This window comes from Rutidosis leptorrhynchoides, chromosome 7 (genome assembly GCF_046630445.1).
Source record: "Rutidosis leptorrhynchoides isolate AG116_Rl617_1_P2 chromosome 7, CSIRO_AGI_Rlap_v1, whole genome shotgun sequence".
NCBI classification, from domain to species: Eukaryota; Viridiplantae; Streptophyta; class Magnoliopsida; order Asterales; family Asteraceae; genus Rutidosis; species Rutidosis leptorrhynchoides.
The window spans coordinates 11,653,466-11,664,783 of NC_092339.1; the positions used below are offsets into that span (position 1 = coordinate 11,653,466).

Consider the following 11,318-nt stretch of genomic DNA (forward strand, 5'->3'; position numbering starts at 1 on the left):
TAATTTATATTATATATATAAATATAAATAAATATATGTAAATATAAATATATAAAGGGTTATCAAGTACTTTTTTGTAGGAAATAATTTTATTACTTTCGTTTTTTTAAAGATATTCTTTTCTTTTTTTTCACAAACATTGAGATTGAATGAAAATATAAACATTGAAAAAAGACACTTTGTAATAAATGTTACTCTGTATTATTTTGAACAGAAAACACTCGAATAAATAAATTCATCGATAAATGTTATTCCTGATAACATTCATCGTGATACATGTTATTCTTCGAACATTTTTTTCTTCATCTTCTATGAAGTTTTTTTTTCAAAATTTAGCCCAATTTAGAGTTTAAGATTTTGGGTTTAAGGACCCCTAAACTCAAAACCCTAAACCATAAACTCTAAATATTTCGTGTTAAAAACTCAATCTAAATCTTAAATCTAAACCCTAAACCCTAATTTCTAAATCCTAAAAAAAACGATCGAAGAATAACATGCATCACGATGTAAGGAATAACATTTATAGATAAATATTATTTCTTCGAGCGTTTTCTGGTCAAAATAACAACATTTATCACAAATTGTTTTTTTAAGTGTTCATATTTTCACGTGATCTTAATGTTTATAAAAAAATTCAAGAAAATAAGAAAAAAAAAATTACTTCGTTGTTCACTTCAAATAAGTGTTCCTCTCTTGATTAAATCTGCATATATAAATATATAAATAAAGAAAAAGCTTTTTCTATTGCATATATGATCGTATATGACATGTTCAACTTCTTTTTCAAAATCAACATTTGAAAAGTTGGTACATGTATACATTATTTAACGAAAACATAGAAACATTTGAATAGCCACCTAAGATAGTCTGATAATGAAAATTTTTGATTGATTTTTTTTTTTTGAAATATCAAGAAAACTTTATTAATAATAAGAAAATTACAGAGTGACATAAAAGCCAAGATTACATACACGAGAATAAAGAAACAAAGAACTACCTGAGACTAACATCTAGAGATATGACGACTATATTTACATAAGAGGTCTTCAGCTCAAACAAGCTGGAGCGCCGCTCCACATAAAGGGATTTGAATCCCGAGAGCAAATTGAGAACTGGGCATCTGGCGTAGTGAGATGGAGCGCCGCTCCAATGGCCTGTGCCACCCTGCCAGGTGACTGTCTAAAAAAAAAAAAAAAATGACGTTGATTTTCGGTATCGGGCTGGGGTCGTTTGTGATCACTAAATAGAGAGTAAAATGTTGTCATGATAATTCTGTGATATTACATATACGATATATCTTAATAAATTTATATTCGCTCTTGTTAGATATTTTGAAATAAAATATAAAAACATTTAAATATTTGTCATTAGTCATACCAATTGACATTAGAATAGCAAAAGGGTGATTCATCGTTTTGAGAGAAACTTTATTTGAGGTTGGCATTATAAATTGTAGCATTGTGACAAGTTTGTAATTTTTTCATTGTTTTAAAAGTGAAACTTCCTTTGAGGTTGGCATTATAAATTGTAGCATTGTGACAAATTTGTAATTTTTTTTATATAAACTATTAATATAACGTGACTTTTATTTCACTTGGTCGTTTTATTTAAATGTGTTTGTCAATTTTTAATTTTCTTTTTGCTATGTTAGTTTAGGATGTAGATTTTAAGCTTTGATAATCGCATCATCTTCTGAATTTTCCTAACGACAATTCAGAGTGTTATCGTTAACGTGCAAAAGCGGTGGTACATGACGATTATTATTGACTCATACTTGACAGTTATTCTTTTGCACAATTATTTTAAGCACTTTTACAACTGCCCTTACGGTTATTCTATCGACAAAAAAAATGATAATGAGTTTGATTAGTTTAAATTATGTGGATTTGGTACGTTAAATCTGTTTATTCATTTTTTATTTGTGAAGTACCTACTGGTAAAACATTTTAACGAAACATATAGTTTTGTACAACAATAAACATCACGACTGTAGTAACGTGCGACTAACATTGTACTACTTAACAATTTAACATCAACAATATATGTTGAACGCAAGATATATAGCTGCAAAATGTTGGCGTATTAGCGGTGACTTGAATTTCCATAGGAAATGTCAGACTTTCGACTCTCATGAGTTGTAAAAATATGTCCGTTGTTGTTACCCACCCATTTCATGGGCTCGGAGGTGCCAGATCTCTATGTGTTCGAGCCTCATTCGAGTGGTTTTACCACATGCAATGCCCGTATGGATTCATCGTGAAGGTTTGCGTTGGGATGGTTAGCATTGTAATGGTTTGTCCAAAAAATAATCGGGTGAATGAGTTTCAAAATCGCGTTAGGCCGTGACAATGACTTTAACTACCATTTAGAAAAGAAAAAATATAAAATATTGACAAGAATAGTGTTTAACAACTCAAATTCACGCGCCACGACCAAATTTGCGACTTTAAAATTGATTTGGGGTCGAAATTGAAATTAGTTTCAACTTTTTCCTAAATTCCCTTTCCTTAATTCTCTCTTTGTTTTGAATCAAAACAAAATCAACTTAATTAATACCTCTATTCGTTCCGATCATCTTCCCTTTTCACATTTCCCCCCTTCTTTTATCGAAATAAAAGACACAATTTAGTTTCGCATTCTTATCTTATTCTTATTATATATAATCGGAATCGGAATCGGAATATAGTTATAAAGGTTATTAAGTTATATTCGTATCGATTGAGTGAGCAATTGGTTTTTCTTTTTCAGTTATATCTACAGTTTTACTTGCATGCAGGTATGTCTCACCTTTACTTTTGTTAATTTTGAATATTCTTCCACTTTTATTTATGTAATATAAATATATACTACGTTCTTATATGTATATTTATTATATATTATATATTCATATATATTTAAATTAATACGTAATCGAGAGAATATTGATGCATTTGCTGTTCCATGGGATATATTCGCTTTATCGGCGCAGTTTTCAGAGTAATGGCGAAGGATTTTAAGGTCGAATCTAAAAGGTAATGCAGTTTATATATATGCAAAATTGATGATTTAGGGTTTCAGATGTATATGTTAATTTTGATTTTATTAACAGTTTTTCTGTTAGATTACAGTTTTTTTAGGAGATTTAAGTATGCTATATATGTGATTAATTCATGTAGAAAAAATTCTATTTCTGCGCGATCATCACGAAAATCGGGAACTCTCATTGGTGGACTTCAAGCGTGATGATAAATAATTTTGGATGAAAATTGACAGAGCATAAGTTGATTAATGATATTTTTTATTTATTATTTATTATCCATGCAACTAGTTTTGATTAAAGAATATATTCTTGTATATCTCTGTTAAGATACATTTTTCTATTTACTTGTATTAAAGGATTACCACTACATAATGCATCATATGGTTCTAGGCCGTTTTTTCTTTTAAATTCATTGTTTTTGGTAAATATTGTGTTAAAATTGAACCGGATGTTGACTTGACCTTATTCAACCAGTTAAGACTTTCTATTTACTTGTGTTAAAGGATCACCACCACATAATTTCATCATATCATATATCATATATTCATATAATTTGAGGGCATTTTTTTGTGTTTGTAGTAAATAATTTGTTGAGGTTGAATCAAAAGTTTAAGTGGATATTATGCAACTAATTAAGTATTCTTGCAGTAATGGAACAGTACCGTGTGATTCTGAAGCTGAAAATTTGAAGGACTTTTGGATACCTGATTACATACTGTTACGTGGATCAGAAGGCGAAAAACCGTCGCATGTCCCTGCTTCTCCGGTGATAGTATTTGTTAATTCAAGAAGTGGTGGTCAGTTAGGTGGAGAACTTTTAGTCAGCTACCAAACTCTTCTAAACAAAAATCAGGTTTATTTTAATTTTTTTATTTATTACCACAGGGATTGAATTTTAACCTGATTGGACTTGGTTCTGAATCGAGTTAATGTTGGTTGTATTTTAGGTATTTGACTTGAATGAAGAAGCTCCTGATAAGGTTTTACATCAACTGTTTTTTAATCTTGAGAAGCATAAGCATAATGGTGATTCTTTTGCATCTGAAATCCAGACAAGATTGAGAATTATAGTAAGTATAATAAGTATTTATTGATTATATTATATCTGCTTTTGTTATTAGCTTCATTTAGGAGTTATGAACGTGTATTAGGTTGCAGGCGGGGATGGAACTGCTGGATGGATCCTTGGGGTGATCTCTGATCTCAATTTAGTGCACCCGCCGCCAGTAGCCACGGTGCCGCTAGGAACCGGAAACAATCTTCCGTTTGCATTTGGTTGGGTAAGATTAGGTTCTATCTTTGTACTTCATTCATGGTGGGTATGTTTTATTAATATAGTGGACATTGTTTAAATTAAATTGGTATGAATGAGAAGCATAACTCTGTTTATGCTGATTTGCAGGGAAAGAAAAACCCTGAAACTGACCTTGAATCTGTGAAGATGTTTTTGGGTCAAGTAAGAGATGCTAAGGAGATGAAAGTTGATAGGTAAATTGTTATATTTCATGATGTATAAGGAACGCAAAATCTACTTGATATTTGGTAGCAGTAGCACAATAAATGTTCTAAATTTTTTTAAGATTTGAACTAAACCGGCCTATTGAATCAGAAAGCATTTATGCTAAAACTCTGTATAGAATTAATTCTTCTCGTAAAGGAAAAAAAGAAGATTTTTATGTTGAATTTGATCCGTTAAATCCATCTTTGTTAATCCAGTTTGCAGATTTTACTATAAATGCTGAGTAGAAGGTTTACACTAATTTTTGTTTTATAGTGGTTTTATAATTTTACAGATAGAATAGAATGTAATAATAATTATGACAAATTTTAGTATGCAGCACGTTTAGTCTCTTGTATAGGTTGTACTTGCTCCAAATATGTTGCACCATTGATGTTCTTTTATCTATATTAGATTAGATTAGATACATTATTAAAACTTGAAATGTATTATTGAGCCTTTATAATAATTTAGATCAATTGTGTTGTAGCTGGCATGTATTAATGCGGATGAAAGTTCCAAGAGGAGACGGGTCTTGTGATCCCATTGCACCTTTGGACCTGCCACACTCTTTGCATGCGGTCAAACGTGTCTCCCAACCAGATGCATTGGAGGAGGTATCGGCTTCACTTTTTTTTTTTTTTCCCTTTCAGTTACCTATTTTCTTAATATCGTGCAAAATCTATATAAATTTGCATTGATTAGTTGAAAAATTTGTCTGCTATATTACATATTTCCTCCGTATGACATTTTTTGTCTTTACAGGAAGGGTACCATACATTTCGTGGAGGATTTTGGAACTACTTTAGTATGGGTGAGGATACTAATATTTTGGAACTACTAAATATACAATTATTTTATTTATTTATTAATTTTTTTCAGGAATGGATGCTCAAGTGTCATATGGATTTCATACCGAAAGAAAATTACACCCAGAAAAATTCAAAAATCAGTCATCTAACCAGGTGCTGATTGGCCTGCTTTAGTATTTATCTATCCCCGTTGAATATCATTTCATTACATTTTTTTTTCCTGTGTCATTTACTTATTCTTGTTGTATTACTTTCTATCTTGGTTAGAGTCAATATGCAAAGCTCACCTGCTCACAGGGATGGTTCTGGGCTTCACTTTCTCATCCATCTTCACGGTAAGAATTTAGATTTAAAGAATTGTTTAAAAACTGTCAGAATGTTTAGTTGTAAGAACTGATTAAGTAAACTATGTTAAAGCTATTATTTATGTTTTTTTTTTTTTTTCAAGATTAAAGTTCTTTCATGCAGCTTTCGGTGACTGATACAATGTGCTGTTTCTTTTTTGTTGTTCTACTTTAAAAAACTGGCATGTTACTTTCTGAAGTTTTAGAATAAATTATTCTTAAAAACTAAAAAAAAAGCATCCTTTCATGTTACTTCTGTTGGCTCATGTGATGATTTCTTATTTGTAGCCTATGTAGAAAATCAAATTTATAATTTATACTTTATTGAACTTGACATTAGAATGTATATTATTAATTTGTATCATATTGTCTTACTGGATATCAGGGGAAGTTTGGATGTCCATTTTGAAACTGATTATTTGATTTTGAGCAATTAGAATTGAACCAGCAGTAATTATATAAACCACTGCTGGCTGTAGCGTTTTTATCTACTTTTGCTCCTTGAAAGTGTGATTTCAGATAATTAATTGCTTGTTTGGGTATATTTCATAAATTCTATACGTTTTCAGTAGCTGCAAAAATTTTAGTAGAACATACAAAGTTTTCTTTTTTCTTAAAAAAAATAAATAATAATAATCACATTACATGTGCTTCTTTGCCAGGAACATAGGACAACTGTCAAAAGTTTGGATCATGAAAAAGCCGGGTCAATGGGAAGTCCTCATCATACCAACAACGTAAGTATTTTTATCTGCTAATTTGAATCCATATTGTATAGTTAAATTGCTTCTCGAATATCACATGTTCGTTTAGGCTGAATTGACTAATAGCTATTTGTTTGTTTTTTTAGCATAAGGTCAATCATTTGCCTCAACTTGCCTAGTTTTTCCGGTGGACTCAATCCTTGGGGCATACCAAGCAGAAGGAGAATTCGCACGGTTAGCCTTTGACTTTGACTTTTTTATTCAACACCTGCTATTTTAGTTTCCTTGTTCATAATACTTGCGTACATGTATTCAACAGAAAGAATGGACTCCTCCTTATGTTGACGATGGGTTTCTAGAGGTTGTCGGATTCCGAAACGCTTGGCACGGTGCTGTTTTATATGCTCCAAGTGGGCATGGGACCCGTCTTGCACAGGTAATGTGTTATATTTAAAAAGTAATGTATATGTCACCCAAATATTGAGTTTGTGTACTTTTTTTTTACAGGCAAGAGGTATTCGTTTTGAATTTCATAAGGGTGCAGCTGATCATACGTTCATGAGGATGGACGGGGAGCCATGGAAACAACCTTTACCGAAAGAAAACGACACTGTTACAATCGAGATCTCTCGTTTTGGTCAAGTCAACATGTTAGCCGCTGCAAACCACCCATCCAAAAGTGTAAACGACCCGTTGACCCCTCGTACTCCCAAAGACAGTGAGTACGATAGTGATGAAGAAGATGAAGAAACAAGTGAAGAAAGAAGAAAGTTCGGTGCAGCTGAAAGCTTCCAATTACCGGAAGATTTTAACTTATCTGAAGTGAGTTAGCTATGCACAGCCTGGTTTGAAATTTATTCGTTCTTTGGGTCCAAATACTTAATTAGAACTACAAAAAGTGCTTGATTTGTTTATATGACAGTTGATTTTTAAGTTTGAGGAGCTAGACTAGTGCTGTACATTTTTAGGGGAGCCAATATCTTAACTGGTTATGAAAGAGGCCCTTTTTATGGGATTTTACGTGTTTTTTTTTTTAATATATTATAATCACAGACAAATTTTTTTATTTATCATAATATTTAATAATCATAGCAACAATAAAGGGAAATTCATGAACATACCCTTCAAGATTTTTAGCAATTGCCATTTGCCACTTTAAAAAGCTGCAATTTTTTACCTACTCGTTTGCACAAATCCATATAACGTGTATGTGGTGTGCAGGGGACATGAATATTTGGTCATGACTTAGTCGCGACATAGAATTCTCGGACAACTCAGGACTGGGTCATGACTGGGTCGTTGCTCGGTCACTGCACAACGCATACCACAATACGGTCACTGTTTTGATGTGATGTGTTCGTTGTGTGGTGACTGAGCAACAACTTAAATTTATCGGTCATGTCCCGGTCTTGAATGTGAAATGGAGTCACGTTCATTACTTTCTCGCTAACTGGGAACTTGTGCGTCATGACCATAAATACATATTCAGTAGATGTGGTAGCAATAAGCTATTCGGCTCAAATGTCGTGTTATTTGTAGTATAAAGTATAAAACAAGAATATATTAAAATTATTGTGATTCGATTTTTTGTCTCTAAAATGAAGTGAAATTAAGAATCATTCTGATTGCATGAAACGAAAGGAAAGAAAATTGTTTGATTTACAATAAAGATAAAAAAATATGTAAATATAAATAGAGGCCCAAAATAACTTGGAAAAGAATTTACTAAACCCCTAGTGCTACATATTTATACATAGAAGGCTAAAACCCTAATAATTTCATTTTAATATTCCAATTTCCTTCATTTTTCCTTAATCATAATCACATATATCTACTGGAATCGAACATGAACAGCGGATCAACAACGTTTAAAGTTTGGCTTGTGGTGACTAGCATTAGTCTAGCACGATGCAACGGGCCTATTCGGGGACTTCATAATCAGGCAAAATCAAAGACAGTTTCTTCCTATAACAAAACTATTGCCGATCGATCTAATACTAATACTCGATCAGTAATCGTTGGTTCCGATGTGACGACAGCAAAGTACAGATCGAAGAAAACAAAAGCAGAGTCGATGAAGAAGGTGATGGATATGAACTGTTTTGGTCCCAATACTATCAGATTTTAGGTACTTAATTATTATTTTATATAAGCGGATATTGATGAATTTATTTGTAATATGATATAATTTTTATGAAGATTTTAATTGAAATCATAAGGTGTACGATGTATGTTTGTGTAAATGGTTAACGGTCTGGTTCTTTTTGGTGGGCCGATGCAATCATCTTCTCTTTTTTCATATGTTTTTTCCCTTCTTCATTTTTCTCTTTTAGCTGTTAATTTTTTTGATGATGATCGATGGAGGTCGTTAGGTTATACAGATTGACTAAGGTAGTAGTAGAGTGGGGAATTTGTTTTAGGTTTTAGGATTTTAGACTTTTATTTAGGCTCAGTTTTAGAGGGGTGTGAACGGTTTTGGAAAACCGAGTAACCGGATCGAAAATGCTGAACCAAGCGAATCCCTAACCTACCGAACCGAACTATTTTGGTCCGGTCCTCGATCCACATTATGACTATTTGGTCCGGACCAAACTAGATTGAACCTGAAAATAAAATCAAACATAATCGAACCGAACCAGACCACCAAACCCGGTCCAAATTTTACTACAAATTGGAACTCGGGACAGAACCAAACCAAACCGAACTAGTTTGATCTGTTTCTGTTTCTGTACCATGCACACCCTACTCAGTTTTAATAAAATAATAATACCTATAACTCCCATTACATGTACGTGAATATCTTTGTTTCTAGGTTTACTATGTACTCGATGTAGGGCAGTCGAGGTCACATGCTTCAGGTGACCAGAATTATTCTTCAGTGTAAGTATATTTTGTAGGAAAATTGTATACGAAATTGAAACAATTATACATATTATCACAAACATAATAATCAAATAGAAAATATGTATAATAAATACTCATAATAAGAACTAAAAGATAAGAATGATCTAACCAAGTAATGAACCGGGCTTGTGTTTGACACAATTCCCTTAAACAGATTCGACGTCTGTTCCCAGGATACACCGGTCCGAAGCAGCGTACTGCCGGACTCAGAGGCGGAGGAAGCAGGGTAGCTTAGGGGTGTTCAGCTACCCTCAAGTTTACCACCTTCACCATATTTGTTTGTAATTTTTGTTAATTAACAGTGAGCATCCCCTATAATTGAAGTCCAAGTCTTGAATTATTTAGTCCAAATAAACATGGGCCACCACACTAAATCCCTTTCATACTTTGTTTAGTTATTTTAAGAGGCCCACAACCCACTAATATTATAGAGTCCAAAACCTCATTTTCTAAAGAAAACAAGCGTAAATAGCAAGATAGATACTGAAGCGTTGCTTTACCTTTACCCTATACTAAGCGTTGCGCTGGAATTTTGCCTTATGCGGTCGTAAGTACGAAGAAGATTGAATCTCTAATTCTTGTGAGTTTAATTCCATTTTGACCTTTTTTGTTTTCAATTTTCTTTAGATCATCAAATATGTATTGTTCTTATTAGTAGTTAGTAGTTGGAGTTATAAATGTTATTGTTATGCTAAATTTTTATTCGAATTTTAATTATTAATTGTGTTTAAGTTAGAAAACTACTTACATGAAAATTGTTAAAATAAGGCTTCGTAGCAGCATGGGTGACGATTTTCTCAAAAACTGTTTGATTTTTTACATTGAAAGGGATATTGTAGGGAACCTTTCTATAGATGAGGTAATAGATGATTTCGCTGTCAAGAAACGTAGACGTGTTCAACTTCAAATGCCAAAGGTACAATATTAAAAAACTAACTTTTAGTGTATGTTTTATACATATTTAACTTATACAATTATTATGATTATTTTATAGGTTACTCAATGAAACAACGGATCGACGGACGATAGATATTAATCTATTCTTTTGATGATTTATTTCAGAAAACTTATGTTTTTTTTATTTGAAAATGGTTGTCGTTATTCGTAATGCTACATTGACATTATATCTGAATGGAGTTGTTATCATTGATCGTTGATTATGCAAAGAATGTTTATTATTGATTGAGTGATTATGTTAGATTTTTTTATATTGCGTAAGCATCCCCTATCCTAAAATCCTAGCTTCGCCTCTGGCCGGACTTGACCAATTGCCTGAAAGGAAACCGGAACGGGGAGACCTTGTTGCGGCTGAGAGGAAACTCTAATCATATAAGAATGCTTATATGATATTTGGTGTCGCTTTATTCAAAGCCCAAGGCCTTTATTTATAGTGGAGACCATAGCCTTAGGTTTGTTCCCACAACCGATGTGGGACAAAATACTAAAACTTCTAAATTTTGCACCAAACTAAAAACTTTGAGATTCGATATCTTATTCACCTTTAATCCGTTTGGGACACTCATATTAAAGCCCTCGTCAAGGACTACAAAACTCACTAAATAGTTACTATTATACGTTACTCGAACATATAATTATTTTTGTCCAAAGTTTGGTGAAAACATAAGTTTTTATCAAGTTTTTCCAACAATCCCCCACATGAATGGAGATCGATCTCAGAAACAACAATATTCCGATTAAGTTTCATCGGTTGAATCTTGCATACGATAAGTAGTTGTTACCCTTTGAACTTTCGCTTGTGAAAACGCACTTAGTCTACTGGCTCTGAGTAGACGGCGATGTCTTTGAACTCATCTACCGTTTGTGTAGGTGAAAATACGCTTCACACAAGACTCTTCTTGACAACGTCAAGTCCTCATAGTTATGTTCGTTTTGGTCATTAACAATAGCATGGTTCTGCGAGAGCTTATCAAGTATTGTGCCCCAACAATACCCTTCGAAGCGACCCCACTTCTCTCTCACATAGGTGATTCACCACCGAATGGCTAATGATTAACCACGCATTGTTATTTCAGTTGA

The 11,318-nt window shown here is 32.7% G+C and overlaps 1 protein-coding gene across 1 annotated transcript; it reads left to right on the plus strand.

Moving 5' to 3' along the window:
• Positions 1 to 2,538: 2,538 nt before the first annotated feature.
• On the plus strand, positions 2,539 to 7,443 carry LOC139857702 (diacylglycerol kinase 1-like). The gene is made up of 14 exons (XM_071846530.1): positions 2,539 to 2,776; positions 2,969 to 3,011; positions 3,668 to 3,872; positions 3,967 to 4,089; positions 4,171 to 4,299; positions 4,422 to 4,507; positions 5,008 to 5,134; positions 5,283 to 5,331; positions 5,400 to 5,482; positions 5,597 to 5,664; positions 6,336 to 6,410; positions 6,524 to 6,611; positions 6,697 to 6,813; positions 6,885 to 7,443. Exons 2-14 carry the CDS (start codon positions 2,980 to 2,982, stop codon positions 7,206 to 7,208), a joined length of 1,506 nt encoding a protein of 501 aa, XP_071702631.1. The 5' UTR covers positions 2,539 to 2,776; positions 2,969 to 2,979; the 3' UTR covers positions 7,209 to 7,443.
• The last annotated feature ends 3,875 nt before the right edge of the window (positions 7,444 to 11,318 follow it).